General features: G+C 43.4%; 2 protein-coding genes across 3 annotated transcripts in view; one reads left to right on the top strand and one right to left on the bottom strand.

The window, feature by feature from the left end:
* The window catches only part of nr3c1 (nuclear receptor subfamily 3, group C, member 1 (glucocorticoid receptor)), a 69,945-nt gene that overhangs the window by 22,536 nt on the left and 21,350 nt on the right, over positions 1-26,059 (top strand). The gene's annotated exons all lie outside the window — the stretch shown is intronic.
* Positions 3,224-26,059, bottom strand: kctd16a (potassium channel tetramerization domain containing 16a). The gene is made up of 2 exons (XM_077532178.1): positions 24,777-26,059; positions 3,224-4,472 (listed from the first exon to the last, which is right to left on the bottom strand). The coding sequence occupies exons 1-2, from the start codon at positions 25,573-25,575 to the stop codon at positions 4,021-4,023; spliced, it is 1,251 nt and encodes a 416-aa protein (XP_077388304.1). The 5' UTR covers positions 25,576-26,059; the 3' UTR covers positions 3,224-4,020.

Genomic DNA, 26,059 nt, shown 5'->3' with positions numbered 1-26,059 from the left:
AATCTGTCATCAATTTTGAATCTGATTGGCGAAAATGTACTATTGTTAAAGAGATACTTTATTTATTTAGCCATTTTTGGCAGTCAAACATTTATATTTTGCCTATAATAAATTTCATATTTTCATTATTTTTCATGTACAATTAGTACCTTTAAAAACACACTTTGCAACTTGCTGTCGACTGAAAATGACATCACAAGGGCTCAGGTAACCAATCATGTGAATGTCACATGACCAAACCTAGAAAAGCTGTGATTGGTTACCTGAGCCCTTGTGATGACATTTTCAGTCAACAGCAAGTTGCAGAATGTGTTTTTAAAGGTACTAATTGTACGTAAAAAATAATGAAAGTATCAAATTAATTATAGACAAAATATTTTTTTATTGCTGTAATGGGCTAAATAAGTGAAGAATCCCTCTAATATAATTTATATCAACTCATTCACTTGCAGCCATTTTCACTGAAGCAAGCCCCTTCGCTCCTGGCTGTTTTACTGGATTTTGACTGATTTTGCATTGTATTGTATTTAAATACATAAAAATACATAAAAACATGGAACATACCAAAAGAAAGATTAGAGTCTCTTCCTTCATCAGGAAAAAAAAAAGTATATTTGTATCTGTTTCTGTTTTGCAGCAATTAGCATTAGACTATAGCTAAGTTTCAGCAACATTCACATTCCTGGTGAAAACACTGACAAAAAGAGCTTGTTGCAACTTGGCCCTATCTCTTATACTCTGCTGCCACCTACTGACCGTTTTTTTTCTAATACTACCATCGCTTTAAGCCATCTCTTCATGTCAGAAGCAGCATCAAAGCCGTCTGTATACTCTTGCATTAAAAAACAAAAAAACAAAAAAAACATAAATACGTTTTTGGGAGTGAAGGACAAAACATTAAAAAATTTATTCACACGTTTTTGGGTTTGAATGAGTTAACCTACAAACATTATTGATTGTGAAAGCCTTGGGCAGATTAGATTGACGTAACAACTGTTCACAGTACCTTTTAGTCGTTTAGTTTTCGTCTTCGGAACAGCGGAGAGGGGAACCGCAAACAACTCGGCGCATTGAACGTCTCTGTTGGAATGAGATTCACATCAAACAACAACAATGGAAGCGCTTGAGAGTCTCCTGTATTTATAATTCACTTGGGTCGGGAAGAGTTTGTGGGTGCCAAGAAAACGGAGCGCTGTGGTGTTTAATACTGCAGTGAGGCAATACAACACAGTAAGCGAATGTTAATGAGTTTACTTTTGTTACTGTTTGCTGTACTTATTTTATTTTTGCATCATGTAGAAATAGTTGCTGGGAGGTTGACAATGGAAACCGTCACTAGTCACCATGCTGTGTGAAAGGGACATACCTTGATTGATTGATTGATTGATTGATTGATTGATTGATTATCATATTCCATTATTGTTCCAGGTCTTTTCTATTGTAATTGACAATTGATAATAATCCACAATTTTTCGTTTTTTAAGCTACTATACATCAACTAAGATACTAAATTAATTCTGCCATATTTACTTAACTTTGTATGTCCAATTATTATTATTATTATTTTTATAATTCTTCATCTGTTTTGATGAAGATGTTCAACGTTGTGAACAGAAGGGTTGTGGCAGCACAATTGTCTTTCTCTAAATCTGGATATTGTCACGTTGCTGCCTATTGCAGCCCTTCCAGCATTTTTCATAGTCATTGAGGACACTGGCTGTCCCAGGAGAGAAGCACGGCTTCATCTATCATCACGCAGGCTGTTTTAAGGCTACCCAGCATGCAGTATGATCCCCAGGCCACCAGGAAAAAAAAAAGCAACTTAGCTAAAAATAGTATGAGCTAACTAACTAACCTACCAAAACATTGATGCATTATACATTTGATCATTTATATTGTAATACAGTTTAATGTATTACTTGTGTTTGTTCAAAAATACATGGAAAGAGGACCTTGAAAATGTATATTCATATTAAATTGCAATTGCAATATTGACAGGAAATTTTTTTTAATTATATTATTTTTCACAATATCTTACCCCTACACTCTAAAAACAAGTTTAAAAAAAAAAAAAAAGGGTCAAAAATGGACTGACACAACTTTTTGAATTGTTTAACAATTTGGGTCAAATGAATAACCGACAAATTAACCCAGGTTGTTGGGGTTGCTTTATGGGTTATTAGTTTGACCCAACTTTGTGGGTTGATTAAATAACCCAATTTAATTGGGTCAAAAATGAGCTCACCCAACTTTTTGAGCTGTTAAACCCCAAAAGTTGGGTCAAATTAAGTTAATAACCCACAAAGTGATTCATTTTATTTTAGGCTGTTTGTAGGTAATTCGTTTCTTTTTGGGTTAATTGAATAACCCAATTGAATTTCAACATAAATGATTCAGACCAGCTTTTTGAGCTATTTAACCCAAAACGTTGGGTCAAATTAAATTAACAACCCACAAAGCAACCCATTGGTTCGGGCTTGTTTGTGGGTTATTTATTTGACCCATTTTTTTGGGTTAATTGAATAACTCCCCAAAAGTTGCATCATTTGTGACCCATTTTTGGTTATTTTTAACCCAACTATTTTTATAGTGTCATTTAGAGTCATAAATGGCATTCCAATAGGTTCATTGATGACCCTAAACTAGGGATGTCCCGATTCCGATCACGTGATCAGAAACCGAGTCCCGATCACATCATTGATTGGTGATTGGTGTCGGGAGAAAATGATCGGGGTTTTCATTTTTGGCAATTTTGTTTTTATTATTATTATTATTATTACTATTATTATTTAAGGGGCTACAAAGCAACAAAATCATCCAGAGGTAAACATATTGTCAAATAAAACATTTTATTTATTTTTATTTATTATTTTGTTTACTTCTGATGCCACCCCCCAAAGCTATTGGGATGGTTTTGTTCAAATGGGTAAAAAAAAAAGAAAAGAAAAAAAAAGAATTGGAAGCACTCCCCCCCCCTCCTTAATACTTTTCCGAGAAATTGGGTCGGGACTCTGCATCGGCAGATCCTCAAAATCAGGTGACTCTGACTCAGACTCGGGTGCAAAAAAATGTGATCGGGACATCCCTACCCTAAACTCTCTCAACCGTGACCCCCAATGAGGGCAAGCATAACATACATACATCTTATGCAAACCCACTTTTGTGACAGTAAATCCCAATGACTGATTTATTGCCTGCACCAAGAATGTTGACTATCAGCCCGTTCAATTGTTAACTGGCTTTTATTCACACTTACAATCCAACAGCCACTTGCGTTACATACACAGCATCATTATCAATCCAACACACGACATAAGACAAAATGTTTCACAATGGCAGACAGTACCAGCCAGGCAGTGCTTTCTCCATCCCACCACACCATCTTTTTGTGATATTGCATAATTATGATAAGAGTGAAATGACATGCAGTGCCGTTGTCAAAGCCTACTACAAAGTTTGTGTTATCCGTGGAGTAACGTGAACTCAAAGCACCGTCTGCAAAGTGAAAAAGGGACGCGAGCACATCGATAATGTGTTAGCTTGACAAGATGTTGCCCCTGAGGTTGCTTTGTTGCTTCAGACCGCCTCCGACGTGACGAGAGGTTGGTGATGTGACACCCCCCCCCCCAACAGGAGTAACCTGATTTACACGTGCGTATCATACACGGTGGTACACTTTACAAATCAATGACTCACACTGCCTTGTACTTAACTGTGTGCGACCCTGCAGAATCTCGCTAAAAATAGTACTCGCTATGAACGGTGCTTGTGATGCACACTTTTCCATCGGGACCCTCTCGAGAGGTCAGCACATACATTAAAATGTCAACAGGGAAGGATCTGTTTCACCACAGATCGGTGTTGTGTGCTTGTGTGTACATGGTGGAGCCGTTATAAGCCCGAATGCAGAAAAAAATCGAAATTCCAAGCTCTTCTTTTTGGTGGTCATATTTTTTTACAGTGTATCATTGTGGGTGCTCATTATAACCTGGTGACATGATGCTGTTCTCCACTCCATCCTCAGAGACGGTATTTTCTCAACAGCTCCGATTGCCACATGTACTTCCGCTCCGGAAAGCGATCGGGAATCCTAATGCGACGGAAGTCCTGGATGCATTTCTCCAGCTCCTGCTCCGGTGTCATCTTCTCCTTGTTGGCTTTCCTCTTGGCAGCCTCTCGCTCGCGGACTCCGAAGGTCCTGCCCCGCAGCAGGTCGGTCTTACGCCGCATCTCCGCCTGCTGCATCATGTGAGGGGGGGCTTTGTGCATGGGTCGGTCCAGGGACTGGATGTTGGGGCGTCGGCTCACGGGGCCACGGATGACGGTCCCCTGGGGGGAGCTGGCCTCCGACTGGGTCTCGGAACAGGAAGTGGAGAGCTCGTTGAAGGACGTGCCGCTTTCTCCCTCGCGCTCGCTTTTGTGACTCTTGCAGCAGCAGTCGCAGTGTGAGGACGACCACCGTGAGGGCCCACCTACATGACACACACGCAAACACACTAGTAAGACATTCAAGCAGCAAAGATATGGAGTCTGGATGGATGGATGGATGGATGGATGGATGGATGGATGGATAGATAGATAGATAGGCCACTAAGTTACATCACTAGCTAGCTAGTTCTTAAACTAGATTGCTAGTTATTATTAAGATAGATTTCTTGCTAGCTAGATGGATGGATGGATGGATGGATGGATGGAAAGTTAAATCACTAAGTTAAATCACTAGCTAGCTATTAAGTTAGATTGCTAGCTAGGTCTTAAACTAGATTGCTAGCTATTATTTGGATAGATAGATAGATAGATAGATAGATAGATAGGCCACTAAGTTACATCACTAGCTAGCTAGTTCTTAAACTAGATTGCTAGCTATTATTTAGATAGATAGATAGATAGGCCACTAAGTTACATCACTTGCTAGCTAGTTCTTAAACTAGATTGCTAGTTATTATTAAGATAGATTTCTTGCTTGCTAGATGGATGGATGGATGGATGGATGGAAAGTTAAATCACTAAGTTAAATCACTAGCTAGCTATTAAGTTAGATTGCTAGCTAGTTCTTAAACTAGATTGCTAGCTATTATATGGATGGATGGATGGATGGATGGATGGATGGATGGATGGATGGATGGAAAGGTAAACCGCTATCACTAGCTAGCTATTAAGGTAGATTGCTAGCTAGTTCTTAAACTAGATTGCTAGCTATTATTAAGATAGATTACTTGCTTGCTATATTGATGGATGGATGGATGGATGGATGGATGGATGGATGGAAAGATAAACCACTACGTTAAATCACTAGCTAGGTATTAAACTAGATTGCTAGCTATTATTAACCTGGATGGATGGATGGATGGATGGATGGATGGATGGAAAGTTAAACTGTTAAGTTAAATCACTAGCTAGGTATTTAGCTAGATTGCTAGCGAGTTCTTAACTTTGTTTGTTTGTTTGTTTATTTGTTTGTTTGTTTGTTTTAATGCATCACTGCCTCCCGGAAATGCCAGTCTGTGTAGCAGCACATAATGCACATGCTGGAATCTGCCACTGCTTGTAATTAAAGCACATGCAGTCCATTGTAGGCTATTCTTAAAGCAAACTCTCGTCAGACAATTTTAAACACACCCTCTGTCTAGACACTGACAGATTCCAGCATTAAATTACTGTAGGTGAGCAAATCAGTGGTGCAGTATCATGCATTCTCAAAGAGGTGACAAAACTGGAAGGTCATGTCTTGTAGACAAGAGCTCAACATAGCTCCATTAAAGACTTGCTAAAATGGACATATTGTGAGTTGACATTTTACTTGCTTGTATCCAAATTCAATCCAAGTTTATTTTATAAAGCAGATTTCAAAAGAACAGTGTTGACCAAAGTGCTGACATAACTGTCTCCATCAGAATTTCTTTGCCAGCAATTGGGCATCTAATGATTGAGTTATTTGCATTTTATTTCTCTGGACTCAGCCTTCTCTGGAGGGAGTGTTCGAGTCAGGTATATGAACCCCCTAACCCAAGGACCTCGAGAATCCAATATGACTCAATTCATCCCGTATTGAGCCTGGGTTTTTAGCCTTGAGGTACGTCTCAGTGATGTTAAGCAATGCAGCAGTGAGCCAAACAAAGTCAGAATTTATTGCTGGCATTACCCAGCAATCTGTTCATTTCAATATGGTACGATAATTGTGTAGAGGGATGGCAACATGTTTGTCATGTCCGTTATTGTGTGGCGTAGTGTCATCTTGTGCACCTTGGGGACTTGTGTACAAAAATATCACTTTGGGCTCCACCTGTTCAATTTGAAAATACTATTTTTTGGGTCCTTGTCAGTCATAAACTCTTAGAATGTTCATCACTTTTGGTTCACCTACGTCGAAAATCGCCCAGTGATTGATTGGCAAAGTGTAGTGAGCCTAGTGGGATAGTAGTCATTGTTGGTTTTATCATAAGTTTATCCGTTTATGTCACTGTTATAGCAGTGCATGATATATTCTACTAAGGCTGAGTTCAGGAACCAAAATTCACCTGATCCATTTCTGTAACATGCAGTTTGACACCAACTGCGATGTCAAGAGCCAGGTATCATTATCTCCCATTACTGTTTGGCCACAGTGGAGCTCTGTGCTTTACTAGAGCGCCGTTCTACTTATTTTACTTTATTCACTCGACGTAATCCGGGGGAGTGTACCGCGAGACGATAATGGGGCATAAATTTCATCTTCATAACTCTCATCTTGCCTTCCTTCAACACATCCTCCCACGTTGTCAATTACACAGAGGAAATACGCTTCTTTTACTGCCTTGTGAAGATACTGTCGCTATTTTGAAAAGCAGGTCTCACTTTTCGATGCACTCGGAGATAAGAAAGTACAGTTGTAGCGTCAACATCCGTTTGTGAGAGATAGAATCATACACGCAACCCTAAACATCCCTTAATGGACTTTTCCCAACGTGATGATACGTCCTCAGTTGCTATGATATCACACAGGGAGCAATAATTTGTCCATTAGCTCCTTGTGAACAGAGTTCAAGGGGGGATTTTAACCTCTCTGCGCTCACTGTAATAATGACCTTATCCTAGACGCAATGATTGCATTGAGATGATAGTGAGCGAGTCACTAACAGCTTTTTAATGGCTAATCCATGAGTAAAGAGGCCAATCAGCTCGCCAATTTCCCCCCGCAGAAAATGAATCGAGCTGCGTCCGGCAGACGAGCAGCACTCCGCAAATGGATGCAGGCGCTTTAGTGACCGGGATCCAGAGGAGGGGGCGGTGTTGTGAGTATTGTTTCTAAATGGATGGAGGCTGGAGTCCGGTGGGGGCAGTCCATTAAGGCAACACGCCAACTCACAATAATAGCTGTGTGCAATTTTCAGACCATGTATACAATGAATTGTATGACTTGAAATCACCTGGAGTTCTTTTCAGATACGTACTGTATATCTGATGACCATTCAGTTCATCTGTAAAACCATATAAATGTATGTTGTGTGTCAGAAAGGTTCCAGGACTATTCAAAATCTAAACCACAACCTACAAGTTTTGTTCTGAAATTATCTTGAGATTGTCCAGGTCTTCAAAACAAATCCCCTCGATGGCCCCTTGAGCTTGGTAAAAATAAAAATTACACACCAGGTTGGGTGTGTTTGATTCTCAATGCATTTGACATGGTGAAGCAGCCACGAGTTGTCCTGCCACAATTTTCACTTTTTCTCACAACGAACGAAGCAAACATTGCACAATCTCTTTGTTGCTCCGGCTGATCTTTTAGCCCACACTGAACGGAAAAACACGTGACACCTGTCCTGGAATTTTTTCGGACACATTTTGTATACTCATCATATTATTACACAATTGTTGAGTTTAGTTTAGAAGTGGCTAAAAGACGATTGGAGAAGCCACTCAAGAGCCAAATCGTACTGTACATGTGGGTATCTTTAAACAAGTGGGCGTGCATCCTCTGGAATCTTTTCAGGGAAGCCATTGATCGCTGTCTTTGTTCTCAAATCCATCCAGCCTCTCTTAAGAGATCCTGTTACCACCACATTAAGAGACAGGAATTGGTGTATGGAGCAGACTCTGCTTCCACATTTCTCAACAATGCTAATCTAAATTCTATCTTTATGAGAGCAGGACCACTTGTCCTGACAGGAGGGGGTCTCATTTTAGAGAAACTCACCAGCTTGGATGCTCATTAAAATGACAATTTTTAGCTGGTAAATTGTCCGAAATGGCAGAAGAAGTAGGACATGACGTGGACTGAAGGCAGGCGGCTCTGACAAACGCAAATGTCACTGGGTTTATTTGCATGCGTCTAAATTAACACACTTTCTCCACATATTCTGTCACTGGGAAAGGAATTCTGGGGTTTGGTTTAAAAGGTTAAACACAAGAATAGTCTGTTCGGAATGTGCCTTAGAGAAATATGTCTCTTGGTTATTAGGCTTTTTTTAAATTATTTTTTATTTTATTTTTTTCATTTTTTTGCGGCGTGCAATCCAAAAGAAGGAACAGACTTAACAAGGTGTTTTAAGAGGAGAATACTGTATACCAGAAGTTACGGACTAAAATTGGAAATTGGGAATCGCATGTGCCCTCAGGCAAGGCCACTACTTGTCATGCAGTCCTCTTATTGGGCTTGTTTGTTCCTTTTTCACTTGAATTAACTGTTGAATAACTTTACAATGAACTCGACTGCATTATCTCGTCATGTTAGTGCAAGTGCCCTCTGTGTGCAACTTGTAGCCTCAAGGGACTAACAAAGCATTCCTTATTTTCTTGATTAAAAGTGCTTTTGCAAAGGGAGAAATGCGAGTGTGGGTGGTATTAATATCCATTGAGAATGGTTTAGACAAATTGATGCTTCCTTAGTAGGCGTCGTTATAGTTAAGTGGCACGAGGATTCAAAGTGATGGCATGAACTATTACTGCAATATTTGTATTTTTATAAATGTACTTTACTCGAGCTGCAGCATTTTAAACGGTGATACATTCATATTTAAAAATAGTGGGACATTTTTTTATGTGAGGGACCGGACACATGACAAGGGAAAAACATGTCACGTGTGCTTGCTTCCTACTCTTATGTGAAATATACTCAAGATATCACCACTGACAAGTGTAAGTCGCCTTCTCGAAAACCAAATTTGTGTTGTAGTACCAAATCTGACCTGTGAGAGGCAACATAGTGCCACAGTGTATCCAGGCCGCTGTAAAATGCAAGGAAGAAAGTGTAGAAGGCGGAATTTTAAGTGTTAGCTTATCTTGTAACTACATTCTGGTTACAAACTGGCCTTGTAATTGTGTTGAAGGGACCTTAGAGTAACATTATAAAAACATTCAACACAACCAGTTGCTCATCTGTAGGATTGCAAAGGGGTGGAAATTTTTAACGTTTAACGAAGTTAACTGTGAGTTTGAGAAAGTTATCATTTTCAAGCATGAATGTAAATGTAGGGTAGTAACTGGAGGCTGCCGCAGGGTGGCACCCTTTTACAATTTAATTTAATTTACAAGTAGCTTGTTTTCTTTTTGTCCCTCTGGAGACGCCGTAATTTTGACTGTGTTTGGGTGGGCGTCCATCTTGGGTCAGTTTCTTTTTGATTTGGAATAGGTGAGCATGTTTGTCTCGACCATCCATTTTATATCTTTGATTTAATAGATCATCCAGGGTTTTTGTTCAATTATTCTTGCTGTTAATGTGTGTTAACTTGTTTATTTAGTGTGCAGGAGTGAGATTGGAAATATTAGTTACTTTAATTGCTGTGGTTTGTGTTGTGTGAGTGAGCGCTTCTTGCTTTGCTAAATTATACTGTGTATTACTTGGATTTTGCTGCGTAATTGTAATGACAAGTTTCTTTTTGATTTGGAATAGGCGATTAAAGCGAAATCATCTCAGCCACATTCCGATACCTGTGCTGTCTCTCTCCGCACCACAACACATCCCGAATATCACAACGCAGACTTCGCCAGTGCGCAGGGGCCCGTGCAGCACTGCATGGGTTACATCTTGGTGCCGCGACCCGGATGTGGCCCTCTGAGACATCAACAAAATAATTTTGCTTTAGTTTTTTTTCTATTGTGTACTGAAGTGTTTGTTTTGTGAATTCTTAGTGACACGGTTTGGCTCAAAAAGACCCTCTGCCACTGCTCCCTATCCTTCTTCAGTCTGGTGGAGTGCCTCAACCACAAGTAGGGTAGGATTTAAATTTTTCACGAGTGTGCGAGGACGATGGCAGATGACAAGACCGCGCCTCCTCATCCGGTAGTAAGACCCAAATGCGGTGAGTACAACACCAGCTTTGTTGACACTCATACGCAGCGCAATGCATATGGACCACCGACACATAGTCGATCCCTACATCCAGCGCTAACACCCCCACCAACTGTGCGGCCCCTCTATGCCAATAGAGAACCAACTGTTCCAGGGTTAGGAGCTTCTGCCCAGCCTCCAATGACTCACTTCTTAGCTTCCCCCACCCCAGTTCCCAGGCACTACTCAAATGGGCCGCCTTATGGTTTACCAGTTATGCCTCCATTAGATGCGCTGATGACTCCCCCAGTACCCCGGGTGGGAGCAGCTCGCACCCCACCACTTGAAGTCATTGTTGATGATCCTACATCACATCTGCCTTCTCTAAATTACCAACAAACTAACCCTTGTGAACAACGAACCGGCATGCAACCCCTAACAGAGGCTCGCAATACCTCACAAAGTTGTAACCCGGATGTCCCATCATTCGTGGACTATTCACAGTCAACCCCCATGCCTCATGCTTCCATGGCCAGCTTCCAGACTGCATATCCGAATGCCTCCCGCCAAGACCCCCATCCTACTCAGTCAGTTGCTCCAGCTAGTATAGCATCAGCACCCATTCCATACCAGCAAGGGCCAGATGGTGTTTCCTACCCGCTACACCCATCTACAGGTATGTGGGGTCCCAGTGCAGGCTCTCCCACTCCACAAAACATGGCTAGTGCAGTTCGTCAGAACACAGTCCCACCCCAGGTGTCCATCCCGGCGCAAACAACAAACATTCCTCACCCCACTGTGCATCCAAGTAGTTTTATGAATGCTCTTGCTCAATGTCAACCCTCCAGTGCCCACATGCCCTCACCTGTCATTTACCCAGGTTCTCAACAACTGGCTTACGGTGGGTTGGTGCAGACACATCAAGTTAAAAATGTCCAAGTGTTTACAGGTCATGCTGAAAGCAAGACACTTGTTGAGGATTGGATACGAGATATGCAGTACCTTTTGGAGGCACTTGAGCTGCCGGCACACCTCCGTTTTTCCACTGTGGTGCGTCATCTAAGCGGCGAAGCAAGAAAGTTAGTGTTGAACCTGTCACCTGATGAACAGACTCCAGCGAGGGCATTTGAAGAACTGAGAGCGGAGTATGGTGATGCGCATGGCTCTCTGGATCCTCTAGCTGACTTTTATGAGCGCAGTCAACGACCTGGAGAATCAGCCTGCTCATATGCCATAGCGTTGGAAGCAACGCTGAGAGTGGTGGAAGAAACACAAGGAATTGGCCAGCCCTTCCCAGACCGTGACAGTAAATTAACTCGACAATTCCTGAGAGGACTTAATGATGAGGAGGTGTTTGCCAGAATCGCGCCAATGAAGCCCAGACTTTTAAGCTTCAGAGAGCTGCAAGTTGAGTTACGCAACATGTCAAAAGAGAATAGAAAGTTCCAGTCTCCGCAAAAGTCGAAGAAAACCTACACACAGGTACACGTTGCACCCAATACCAGTAATGTGAAGGTGGAGGGTTCCAAGCATGCATCCGAGCTCACAGAGCTAACTGAGATGGTAAAAAGATTGGCCCTCAACCAAGAGAAAAACATGGAAAAGCTGGCGCACTTAGAAGAAATAATTGGGACGCCCACACCTACACCCTCTCCCGGGTTTCGACCCTCCTCATTAAATGCCAATTCAGCTATGAGTGTGACATGCTACAGATGTGGGAAGCAGGGGCATATAGCCCGAGTGTGCAGAGCACTGTTACCACCCCCCAGATGGGCACAGCCAGCTCGGCCCCAGCCCTCGGAGGAGTGTACTTCCCCCCAGTCACCGCATCCTTTAAATGCTTAGAGCCCATGGTTGATGGGGCAACCATGGGCCAGCACCAAGGCCCTCCCCTACAAGATGAGCTGACTACTGAGCAGGATGTGGGCCTCCCACTGGTGGGCCCCAGGAATGAGGGTGAAGTGGATGTTACTGGATTAATGTGTCGGGCTCTCATTGACTCTGGCTCTCAGGTGACAAGCATCACACACAAATATTGGCGTGAGCATCCCATCCTTCGAGAGCAGAACCTCCAGTCTTCTTGTATCCCTATTGAAGGAGCTGGGGGCCAGCCGGTGCCTTACTATGGTGTCCTTCACATTGATCTAACAGTGATGAGTCATGAGCTCAAGGCCGTCCCCACCTTTGTTGTTCCTGACTCCGAGTACCGTTCCACAGTCCCGCTGCTTGTAGGAACCAATGTCATCCGTGCTGCAAAAAGTCGCCTTCAAGCTGTATATGGTTCTCAGTTCCTCCACAAAGTTGAAGAATTGTACCCAGAGTGGCATACAGCTTTTCAGTCCGTTGATGGCCCAGAAGAAGGTGAAACTGATGACCTGGTAGGTCCTGCTGTGTACGTCGGTCGCAAGATCCACATTCCAGCAGGAAAGGAAATGGACCTGAGGTGCAACATAAAAACTGGCCCTCGAACACAGACTTACACAGCTTTCATTGAAAGCCACCCCTCCATGCAGCTTCCCTCAAATCTTTTGGTGGCAAAAGTTCTTGCGGATGTCAAGAAGGGTTATGCTCCTGTCAGAGTCGTGAACTTGTCTCACCATGCCATCACTGTTAGGCCTTACACACAGCTAGCCAATGCTTTCCTGGTGGACAACGTTGTGGAGTTCTCTGATAAAGCACAGGATAAGTGCAATGATGATGTGAGCAAAAGAGCCTGCCTGAGTCTCAATCAAGTGGTGACTAAGAGTGAGGTGGATTTGAGTGAAGCAGCAGTGGAAAATGAGCACCAACGGTCTCTTCTGAAAGAGCTGATTGAAAAGAACCGAAATGTCTTTTCCCAACACCCGTTGGACTATGGCTGCACCAAAACTGTGACACATGAAATCCCACTTGTTGATCCAAGACCATTCAGGATCCCATACCGCAGAATTCCCCCGTCACAGTGGCAAGATGTGAGAAAATTGCTGACAGAGATGGAGACAGCAGGAGTTATCAGGCCAAGTAAAAGTCCATTTGCATCGCCGGTTGTGATTGTAACAAAAAAAGATGGTACATTGAGGCTATGCATCGACTACAGAAAGCTGAACTCCTGCAGCACTAGGGATGCCTTCCCTCTGCCGAGAATTGAGGAGGCTCTGGAGGCCCTGGGTCAAGCGAAGTACTTCTCCACACTTGATCTAACATCTGGCTACTGGCAAGTGGAAGTGGCTGAACCGGACAAGCACAAGACTGCTTTCAGCACACCGATGGGGCTGTTCGAGGCTAACAGAATGCCTTTCGGCTTGCAGAATGCCCCATCCACCTTTCAAAGACTCATGACCTGCTGTTTTGGAGATCTAAACTTCACTCATCTCCTAATCTACCTTGATGACATCATTATTTTTTCAAAAACATTCGACCAGCATTTGCAGAGGCTGCAACTCGTGTTTGATCGCCTGCGGGAGCATGGCTTGAAATTGAAGCCTTCAAAGTGTCAGCTCCTGAGGAAAGAGGTGCAGTATCTGGGTCACCTAGTGTCTGCTGAGGGCATTAGGACTGACCCAGAGAAAATCAGTAAAGTGAAGGACTGGCCAAGACCCTCAAACCAAAAAGAAGTGCTGCAGTTCCTGGGGTTTGCAGGATATTATCGGCGCTATGTGCCTGGCTACTCCACCATCGCTGCTCCACTCTATCGGCTCACTTCGGGCGACCCCAGAAAGAAGAAAAGAGGAAGGAAGAAAGTGGCTCCTGAAACACCCTTTTTATGGACTGATGAGTGTGAGTCGTCGTTCCTGGCCTTAAAGGAAAAAATGGTGACTGCTCCGGTGCTGGGCTACCCTGACTATAGTCTCCCGTTCGTGCTGCAGACTGATGCCTCTGGAAGAGGGCTGGGAGCTGTCCTGGCGCAAGTACAAGATGGGGTTGAAAGAGTCATCGCCTATGCTAGCAGGGGTTTGAGCCCACCAGAGACACGATACCCTGCACATAAACTCGAGTTCCTCGCTTTAAAATGGGCAGTGACAGATAAGTTCTATGACCACCTCTATGGGCGTAAATTCTCCGTCCAGACAGACAATAACCCCCTCAAATATGTGCTGTCCTCAGCAAAACTGGATGCCACTGGCCAGCGGTGGGTGTCGCTCCTCTCGTCATTTGACTTTGATATCCAGTACAAGAGGGGTCAGACTAACTCGAATGCTGATGCACTCTCACGTCTGTCCAACCAGGAAGTAGCTCAAGCCTTGCAGGTCTGTCCTCAACTCGCACTCAGTGAACAGGGCCTCGATGGGCCACGAGCCCCCCTGGTGCCTGCCACCCCGGTGCCTGTAAACCCTCTGGGTGAGAACACACCTCCGCCGGAGGTACCGGAGCCCTATAGTGATGTGGGAACCGATTCACTCCCAGCCATGACGAAACAGGAGATCCGTGCAGAGCAGAAGAGAGACCCTGTGATTGGCCCAGTGGCGCACTTCAAAAGTCGAAACCAGAAACCTACTCGTAGTGTGCGGCTTGAGGCGGGGAGAGGTGTGTGCATTCTCTTAAAGGAGTGGAGGAGGTTGGTGATCAAGGAAGGTATCCTGTACCGCCGTGTCAAAGACCTGCATAAGGGTGTAGTGGAGCAACTACTCTTGCCAGAGACGATGCGTGAATCAGTAAAAAAAGCTCTCCACGATGACTCAGGACACTTGGGGCTGGAACGAACATTGCAAATGATAAAAGAGAGGTTCTACTGGCCAAGGATGTTCCAAGAAATTAAGGCGTGGTGCGAACGGTGTGAAAGATGCTGCCTCAGGAAGACTCCCACTGCGGGCAACAGGGCTCCTCTGATCAGCATCCACAGCAGTGCACCAATGGAGCTGCTATGTGTGGACTTTTTGACGCTGGAAAAGTCAAGAGGAGGCATTGAAAACGTCCTGATCGTCACTGATCATTTCTCTCGGTATGCCCAAGCCTACCCCACCAGAGACCAAAAAGCTATCACGGTAGCTCGGGTGCTGTGGAAGAACTTCTTTTGTCGTTTTGGATTCCCTGCAAAATTGCATACCGACCAAGGGCGCAATTTTGAGAGTGCTGTAGTGAGAGAGCTGTGCAAGTGTACTGGCATCACTAAGACACATACAACTCCCTACCACCCCCAGGGTAATGGGACCACTGAAAGGTTCAATCGGACCCTCATGAACATGCTAGGTACACTTGAGCCACACTTGAAACCCCGTTGGCATGAATACCTGGATTGCATGACACATGCCTACAACTGCACACAACATGATTCCACTGGTTATACCCCATATTACCTCATGTTTGGCAGGCATCCCAGACTCCCGGTTGACCTCATCTTTGGACTGGATTCCACCAACGAAGCCTGTGAATACAGTGACTATGTCCGAACGCTGCATGACAGTTTGTCCCAGGCTTACGCGCAGGCCAATCAGACATCTCAACATGCTAAAGGCCAGCAGAAGAAGTACTATGATCGAAGAGCACGGAGCCAAGCCTTCAGTCCTGGGGACAGAGTCCTAGTTAAGGTATGCCATGTTGAGGGAAGGCAGAAACTCGGAGACAGATGGGAATCACGTCCATACATTGTGGTAAAAAAGCAACCAAACGTACCCGTTTATGTCCTGCGGTCTGAAGATGATGAAACTGAAAGAGTGGTTCACCGCAACCTCCTCACCCAGTGTATGTTCCTCCCAGTGCAACCAGATGGTGGGAGTGAGGATGTTGAGCTGAATCCAGACGCAGGATATTCTGAGGCTGAGTCCGATGCAGCGGATGTTGGGATCATGGAGGAGACTGAGGAATGTGAGGAGAGTCTTCTGCCCGACACAGTGGACCAGAGTGGAGACTCAAATATGGAACTGTTAAACACAGGCACGGGCCAACATGATACAGAGGCGAGTGATGATGTCAATGGGGACATGGCCCTAGTGGAGCTCAGAGTACCTCGGCGAAATGCATCTAGAAACCGACGTCCACCAACCAGATTATCTTACGAGGCACAAGTGGTGGAGTTAGAAGATGACCAAAGGAGGTTAGAAAGGGGACGGCAGTTGTGGCAAAGGGTCAAAACAAAGAGAGCAGCATGCTTTGCATAATTTTACACATCGAAATGTGTGTGGTGGTTTTCTTTTTTTCTTTTTTTTTCTCTCTCTCTTTTTGGTGTTGCTTTCATTGTGGCATCTTTGTTAGTTTATGGCTGACTGAATGCGTTTCTTTTGAACATGTTATAAACCGGCTGTTTTGGGGTTGCTGTGGATAGGATTTTGATGGCGGGGACGCCATCAGTCAACGAGGGGGTGGATGTAGGGTAGTAACTGGAGGCTGCCGCAGGGTGGCACCCTTTTACAATTTAATTTAATTTACAAGTAGCTTGTTTTCTTTTTGTCCCTCTGGAGACGCCGTAATTTTGACTGTGTTTGGGTGGGCGTCCATCTTGGGTCAGTTTCTTTTTGATTTGGAATAGGTGAGCATGTTTGTCTCGACCATCCATTTTATATCTTTGATTTAATAGATCATCCAGGGTTTTTGTTCAATTATTCTTGCTGTTAATGTGTGTTAACTTGTTTATTTAGTGTGCAGGAGTGAGATTGGAAATATTAGTTACTTTAATTGCTGTGGTTTGTGTTGTGTGAGTGAGCGCTTCTTGCTTTGCTAAATTATACTGTGTATTACTTGGATTTTGCTGCGTAATTGTAATGACAAGTTTCTTTTTGATTTGGAATAGGCGATTAAAGCGAAATCATCTCAGCCACATTCCGATACCTGTGCTGTCTCTCTCCGCACCACAACACATCCCGAATATCACAACGCAGACTTCGCCAGTGCGCAGGGGCCCGTGCAGCACTGCATGGGTTACATAAACATCTGGTTTTGTCTTAAGATATCCAAGCAAAATGAATTTTGTTTTGCTCGAGCATATCTGAACCTCAAAATTTGTCTCACTACAAAGAAAAAAAGTGACTAATAGACGTTTAGTAAGTTGAAAAATTTGTAAATTGGGATAATTCAGATTCAAGGTGTGTAGGCCTACATGCTGTAGATGACAACATTTGTATGCTGAGATTTCAAGACAACTTTGGTCAGTTTTAAGTTTGTTGAACTAAATATCTTCTATCGTCTTCAAAGCAACTTAGCTTGCTTGGTAAATTGCAAACCCGTCAGCTGTCTCGTGCAGTCTTCTCTCATATCCACACAAATACATTTTAGCCTAGCTAGCGCAGCCTCAGGAGGAGTGTAGTTTACATGCTTGTTAGCTTACGAATTAGGTCAGTGTGCCCTTGCAGCAGCGGGGGGAAAAAGCTTGTCTTGCAAAGTGACCGTCCTTTTAGCAGGAAAGAAATCCGTTTGACCACGACGGTCATATTTGCTGCACAATCATCTCTGCAGCAGCTTAACTGATCATCAACGCACGCAGTGTCTTGAAATATTTGCATACATTTGAATGTGTCAATATAAAGTGCGACTCACTCAGTCAATGGCGCTGAAACCCAGACTGACAAATAGGAGTATTCCAGGGTTACACGTGGGAACCCGCGTAGGCTTTAAAGTACTTTAAACTATAATCTGAAAAGATCTCTTACACTTTGTGGCTTGAACCCAAATTCTTTTTTATTCTTTTTTATGAGAAACTGACTTGTTCTCCTGCTGATTGCTTCTGACAAGTGTGCTGTCCTCCTTCAAAATGAAGCTGGCTGCTGCTGCCAAGTATATGAACCAATAATGTAGGCAGGCTCAAACAACTATAGACATTATACAGTGAAACCCTGCTATATTACAGATTTTTAAACTATTGTTTCCGGGTTTTTACACTACAGAGCAGAGATAATATACGTCTGGCAGTTTTGTTATGTGCTCCATGTGGGATAAAAATTAAAAGTTGTTTGAAGTCTATTGTAATTTCCGATAGCTCGTCCGTAGCATTTCCTAATTTGTTAGCATTGAGCTAGCTGTCTTATGTGTTAGCTTGACATTAAACTGGTAAGAAGTGGTTGTGTTATAAGTGCTCGTTAAATATTTATCACAAGTCCAAGAGTTTGAAGTCATAACGTAGCTACCAGATAAGCTAACTGTCGACCTAGCATCTTCTTCTAAAAGCTACTCTTCATCATCTTTTTATTTTCTGCCCATTTGGATGTCCTGTTGCACCATGCTGCCTCTCACAGGCCTGTCTTGGTACTTACATCTTGTATTTCATATTGTTGAGTTCAGTTAAAATGTTAAAAATCTGAATGTTTGTCAGACAGAACAATTGATTACTTTGACTAAACGTGATGACTTCAAAGGCTCCTCAGCATCACAGAGTGACACACTACAGTAAAAAGTCCACACCCTCCCTTTTTACAGGAAACTTGCATCTCCTGCCCACATTGCAGCCTCCAAACCGCCATTAAAGGCCTCCCTGGAGGGATCATTAAAGAGTTGGATGTCAGACAGCAATGACACATGCTTAGACTTGTTTCACTTTTTTTTAAACGTGGTTTGAAAGGACTAATTGACCTGGATTGTCAGGGGCTACAATGGGAAACTTACAAAAAACTCTAACGTGATAAGTCAAAGATATTGTCCAGGTCGATCCTTGCCTCATTTTTTAGCATCGCAATGACAACCTGTATTTACAATCAAACCTTCACAAATAAGCACCAATCTACACTTTATTCAAGAGGAGAGTGAAGACAATAAGAAAACGTACAAAAATGCTTTGTCCAGAAAAGTCAGCCAGAAAAAGTCCCTCATACCAAGCATTTATACAAAGTTACTAAACGTAATTATGAAAACTTTCTGTCATAAATGTTTATTTTTAACAAATTCATTTTGGTTTCTTAAAAGTGAGTCTTAAAGTTGTGGGTCAGATTTGAGCGAGAGCCATCAGTCGTGATGCATAATGCTGTAAAAAAAACAAATGATCAGCTTCTAATGATTGATCCAAATGTGTATATTTTCCCGTCGAGTCTGCACATTTCCGATCTCAGTTCCCATTTGCTGCCAAGGTGAAGCGGCACGTCTACTTGAAGTGATGTAGTGCAAAATGGCAGCCGCACACAGCCGTGACTTACTTCTGACCATTTCCCCGCACAAGTGATCCATCAGAATTGGATGAGTTATTCACGGCTGACACCATCCATCTCTCTAGGCATCGCCAATCCATTCTGACTCCAAACAGTCTGGGCCCAATCTCTGCCTGCATCACAGCTTTCCTCCTCTCTCTTTGCCAAATTGTAGTTATTGACCACGTGCCATGACAGTCATACAACATACAATCTCACAGGCGCTTGTGAAGTGAAGCCTGTGATGTCAGGAGGGTTGAGATGATAGACTTTTTATTTGTTAACTGCAAACCCCAAGTAGGAGATGGAAAGCAAAAAAAACTGTAAAGGTCAATTTGTGAATTTGTGAAAGGTGAATAAGCAGACGTTCCATTGTACAGTATTCCTTTTCTCTGTCCGGTAATGTGTGACTTGCTGAAGCAGCCCTTAAACTAGGTTACCCTTCATCTCTCCAAACTGTCTCCAGTGGACGGCTGGAGACAGGGAAATATTTTGGGAACCCAGATTGCTTTTTAATCAGCCAACACCCTTCACTTTCCCCAGAGATAATTAGTGATAATAGGACTGTCCTCAAATGCCAGCTGGGAGATTGGAATTGTTAGTCCTAACGGGAATAATGTCCTTATTGTGCAGGATGACCTACTTTTTTTTGTGATAAATAACCCTTTCCGCAATCCCCTGGATGCTGTCAAGATGCTGCTACCAGAGGATCTTTATTAGACTTCACGGGCATTACACTGCAGGTCTGCCTAATTCCGACTTAATGCCTATATCAGGCGGTCTATTTCGGTGATTTACTGTATATCCAATATCACTGCGATTGCATTTACCAAGCACCTGAAACCACAAAAACACAAACAACTGATAATGATGCAGAATTGACAACTTTAGGTAGTGAGAAAAATGTATTATTGAAAACGATAATATTCTCTAGTCAATCCATCATGTCCAGGTCTATTACTGTCTGAAGTCTGGAATGTATAGACTTCACCAGATGCTGGATGTCATCACTGGTGATGCTCCACCAGTCCTCTACTGCAACTGTCTGCAGTTCCTGCATGTTGTTGCCGTAGGCATTTTCCCTTCAGATTTGTTTTCAGCAAGTGAAATGCATGCTCAATCAGATTTGGGTCAGGTGAGTGACTTGGCCTCTGCATACACTTCTTTGCCTTAAACTACAGTTACTAATGTTGTAATTTTCTGTTTAAAATGTCTGGTAAAAAAAAAAGAGCACTGCATATCACATTACTGTTATGAATGAGTACTGTATATCAGATTTAGGTCACTTTAAGTGTACTCTCTATTCATTCAGCCATCAATATTCTACCACTTATCTTGTTCAGGGTCACAGGTCAGTTGGAGTCAGCCCCAGCTGGCTGCGTGCGAAAGGCGGACTCACGGATTTGTCGGCAGTCAGTCGCAGGGCGCGGAATCAACCACACATCCACACCTCCAGTCAGTGAGAGAGAATCGATCCCTCACTGGCTTGCAGTGTCAAGCCTGTCGTGTACACTAACAGTGACTGCTGCTAACTACTTATGACACATTTGTTGAACACTTTAGTTAAAATTACCCTGTGGGGACAAATAAATGAAAGGATGCGCAATCACACTTGCTCAAATGTGGGTTTAATCACTATCAGTGACAAAAAAACACTTTTTTGATAAATGCCTTGATCTCCCCAGGACAGAATCTGCTGATGGAATCATTTAATTTAGTCAGCGGGGGACTGCATACCGTATATAAAAGAAATGGGAGCTGAGCATCTTAACTGGTCCCTTGACTAATGACACGGATTGCACAATACTGTACTAATTTGCTGTAATGGCGTGAACTGATAACTGCTGGAATCGAGAAAAAGCAGCGTGCAGAAAACGGCACAAAGGATGTCCTTAATGATTTCGAGGAAAGAGACTTGTGGAATTTACACTATTGATTTGCCCTTTTCACACTGAGTAAACCCAAACGCTATACGCCAAACGGACCAGTGAAACTCTGACTATTCTTTTTGTGCCCTAAAATATATATATATATATATATATATATATATATATATATATATATATATATATATATATATAAATTACAGTAGATTCATAGCCGCCGTCAGTTTGGTTGGATGTCCTCTTCTGTAAGATGGATACCCCATGTAATACTTTAGTTGATTTATATAAATATTGTATTATTATAGTTGATTTATTTGATTATTTTTATTATATACATATATTTATTGCTGCGATTGGTTGGCAACCAGTCCAGGGTGTCCCCCGCCTACTGCCCAGAGCCAGCTGAGATAGGCGCCAGCAGCCCCCGCGACCCTTGTGAGGAATAAGCGGTCAAGAAAATGGATGGATGGATGGATGGATATATTTATTGTATATTTTTATTACATATAGTTGAATTTGACCCTGGATTGGCTGGCAACCAGTTCAGGGTGTACCCTGCCTACTGCCCGAAGCCAGCTGGGATAGGCTCCAGCACCCCCCACAACCTTTGTGATGAAAAGCGGTTAAGAAAATGGATAGATGGATGGATAGTTAAAATTGATATTTATTATATGTTTTTTTTTTTTTTATGACAACCCTCCTCGTGGATGTCGATACTCCACCAGCGTAGGTGCTTTAGAGTGCCTCGTTGTCCAACATGAGTGTGCACATTTTCCACAATTTTGGAGCCTCATTTCATAGACTTTATTTAATCATTTAAAATTAGCAATTTAAGTGTTAAAAGTTGTGTTTTTTTCCACTTTAGGATGACTTTAAGTACTACATCCCATAGTTTAAAATTGGGAGTGCCCGCCCGAGGTCAGCCACTGTCCCACATTCAGAATCAGGTTACAGCATTTAGAAAGTGGATGCTGAGTACTGCGCTGTGCTGCAGGCTAAATATGACAACTCCGTCCTGACCAGGTTGCAGTGTCCTATTGCGCATCACAATGTGTGTTGTCTATCCCAGTCCACCACCAAGATGGGATGTCGCCTTTCTACTCCCCCAAGACCCAATGAACTTTGCTGTCATATATTTACTTCAATCAGTGTTTTTGCGCCCAGCTGCCTCTGCCATTTTTTTCTGCCTCGCTTCTCTCTCCCCCTTGGCCAGGCCTCATGCAACTTTTACTTCCTCATCCGCTCCGGCCTCCATCTGCTCGCCTTCCTCTTCCCTTCCAGCCCGAGCCTTTAAAATTCTTACTCTGTCCCTTTCTTTTCTTCTTACGATTCATTATTTTCCTCGAGCCGCTCAAAAATGAAACTCCCACTCCCGTCCAGCTTTCCAGGACGATCCATGTACAGAAAGTGGGGTTAACCTGCACCTGAAGCGGATCCTTCATGTAGAATGACTCACTCTCTGTAGTGAAGTTCAGCTCAGGCTGCATCCTTCAGATGTAGTACAACATTAGAGAGAAATCTCACTCACTTCCCTGCACTTCCAACCTGAACATGCCAACTGGGTTTTTTTCTTCCTGAATTCCAAAGGGAAGTATTCAGAACAATGAACAAAGTGATTTTTAATTGGCCATATGGTCCTACTCTTCCCTGCAAATAAGCCATATTTGAAGCTAAATCTGGCTTTTGCTGATGAAGAACTCCAAGTAAAGAGCTGATATGAGAGAAAGCAGCACTGACAGTCAGATTTTATTTTTGCTCTTTTCTGCTCCCTGCTGCTATATAATTCATAGGCACTGACAGGCTCAGTAAGTAAGCAGTTATGTCGACGCATGACACATGTACTTGAAGTGCAGTAGGATTGTGACTCCCACCAGGTACCAGTTCAGCCCTTTTTCAAACCCATTTCTAACTAAAACAACAGAACCTAAACAGTCCCTCAGAAATAAACATTTGAAACAAAATGGCTCCTTGCCGCAAGAAATCGTGGAGGAAGAGGAGAGGAGAGGGACGAAGTGAGCGGAAATAAGGAGGAGAGAGGAAAACAAAAACAAAAAAACAAACCTGAGCAGGTTGTGAACCGGGTACCTGCTACTTACAGGGCGATTGCACTAAACACTACACTATTCATTGTCAGTGTAATTGTCAGCCAGAACCTTTTTTGGGGATTTTAAGATGGCTATTTGTCACTGCAATTAGGAATTGCAAATGTGAAGTATAATTGTGTCATAATTGTTGTGCATGGCAGGTCTTTGCTTTCCCCTGGCAAGTCAGGAAGGCAAGTGTGGCTAGCACTTGATGGAACACACCTGGGCTCAATGAGTTAATCAACCTTCTTCATAAGAAGCTTGGTCTGCACCTTGTATGTTACTAGAGAATTCCATCCCATCTTCAAGCGTTACTAGTTTTGCAGTGTGCCTTTTGTTACCACTAAGTTTTTGTAACCTGTTTGTCCTAGATCTTTGTTTTTTGCTGTAGTTTTCTTCATGAAGATTCTCCAGCCAGCCCACCCTCTCCCTGCCTGATTACCTACCTCCTGAGTCTTTTTTTTTTTTTTTGCCTGGCCTTATCAAATAAACTGTTATTCATTTGCTGCCACTTTTCGCCATCTCTGCATTCCGGGGTCCAATCCAGACAATCCTTAACAAATTGATTGCTTTGAATTCATTTGGACAGAATGTTTACTGATGAAGGCTACTTTTGTCACTATCCCATGGAGGTCTCAGAGGAAGTGGGCGTGTGTTTAGTCTGCAGAGGCGGTGCAGGGGTGGATCTGCATTTTATGATGTCATAAAGTGAGCGCTCGCTGGTTTTCTCAAGTTGGTAGAGGCTGGTGCTAGTAGAGCAGAATAACCTAGAATTTCTCAGAGAGGGGTAAACGGAGGAAAACACCACTTCGGTGATGTTTTTTGGTCAGAAATTAGCGTTTTAACATGGCTCAAAGCTCCAAAAAGTTGATTTTTCACATTGCTTTCCCTTTCAAAATTGCTGGGTCAAGAATAACCTAATTTTGGTTTAAAAAAAATAATTGGACTGATGCGCTAATTGGTTCAATTTGACCCAACTTTGGTTGTTTTGTTTCAAAATAACCCAAGTTCTAGAGTTGTTTTATACAAAAGAAAAGAGTTGTTTTTGTAAAACAACTCAGAAAGTTGGGTCAAAATGGCCTAAGTAGCCGGTCGGTCCAATTTTTGGCCAACACTGTGTTATTTTTGACCCAACAGTTTTAAGAGTGAAGTATGGTCCCTCTTTTTGACACAACTGTTTTTAAGGAGCCCTGAAACCGCTGCACCAAAAATTGGGTCGACTTGCTAACTTAATTGCTTCAATTTGACTCAACTTTGGTTTGTTTTTTTAATGGTCTGGATTTTTGTTGGGTCCTCAACCGCACCACAACCTAACAGTTTTGTACAAAAAAATAAAATTTTATATATATATATATATATATGGTACTGGGTTGGGCCAATTTTTTTCAAATTGAGTCGTGTTTGACCTACTGTATTGGGTTATTTTTGACTCAACTTCTTTTAAGAGCAGGTTAAAAATACAGCTAAATAAATAAGTAAGTAAATAAATAAATGTAGTGTATGTCGTGTGTGTGCAGACTGTGCACGCTCGACTCACGGTAGAAGATGTACTGCGCGTAATTGGACCAGAGCCTGTCGTCCGCGTAATGAGCGACATGGGGAGCGGTCAGAGATGAGTTGCAGGCCACGATGTGAAAGCCGCTCTCCGACAGCATGTCAAACGCCCTCTCCGGGTGCTTGAACTTGAGGTAAAACCTGCACGTGTAGCGGTCCGGGGGTCGGTCCGCATCTCTGTTCTCGTTGAGCGCGTCTCCGAACACCTCCTTGGCCAAAGCGATCCTGCTGCTGATGAAGATCCTGGGCAACTTTCTACTCTTGGAGTCGGACTCGCTTTCTTTGCCCCCCGCGGCTGCTTTCAGAGCCACCGTGATGTAGCCGTACCTCCTATCTAGGGAGTAAGACGGGTAAAATCTGTGCTCGCTGCCCACCGACCCATCATCCAAATCGCTGTAGTCGTCCGGGAAGAGTTTGGACTCCTCAGACGATAAAAGTTTGGCTAAATCTGGAAGCTGGAAGTATTCCGCCTCCCGTTTCAACCTCCCTCTCTCGGGGAAGTGGTCCGGGAGCACGACTTGCTTGTCCCGCAGGTAATCCAATACGTACCGGAACAAAAAGCCGTCTCTGTCGATGAAGTAACGTCCTCTAAAGTCGCGGGACAGGTCATTGGAGGAGCCCTTCTTGTTGGAGAACAGCTTCCCGAGCAGGGAATTTGGGAAAGCGGTCAATGTGGAGTGGCGGGTGTAGTACACCTGCCCACCCACGTTCAGCTCGATGACATCCGATGGAGGGCTCTGCGCCGAGCCGGGCTCTTTGGTGGGCTTACAGTTTTCGCTCATGTCCCCCCCCCTCTCCTCTTAATCTTGCCTTGGAATGCGAGTGGATGGATGGTGACAAGTTCAGGGCGCGTGCTGCAGATGCATGCTGGCAAAGCACTCACAAACCGAAGCCTCGGTCATCACAATCCAAGGTGTGTCCCCCCGTTTGAATTCTTCCAGTCCGTGCGTAAATGTGCGCATGCATCCTTTTTTTTCAACGCAATCAATCATCATAACCTCATCGCGTTACACGCATCCAGGAACAAAATTTTCACTATAACACACCACCATCAATAAAGTAGAACTCCTTGTTTTTAAAAATTGCCTCTTTGTTTACTGACGGTCCAAGATGAGTGCGTAAAAGTCGCAATTCCACTCTGGCTGCAGGACGCTGGAAGCTGCTCGTAGAGGTGATGGATGCAAGTGGGACTCCGGTGCGCGCGCACACATCCCTCCAAAGTGATGAGTGCGGCCAGCAGACGGTTTAAGATCATGTTGAGCCAAG

This window comes from Festucalex cinctus, chromosome 9 (genome assembly GCF_051991245.1).
Source record: "Festucalex cinctus isolate MCC-2025b chromosome 9, RoL_Fcin_1.0, whole genome shotgun sequence".
NCBI classification, from domain to species: Eukaryota; Metazoa; Chordata; class Actinopteri; order Syngnathiformes; family Syngnathidae; genus Festucalex; species Festucalex cinctus.
Note: the sequence above shows the minus strand (reverse complement) of the source record. Positions and strands in the feature narration are given on the sequence as shown.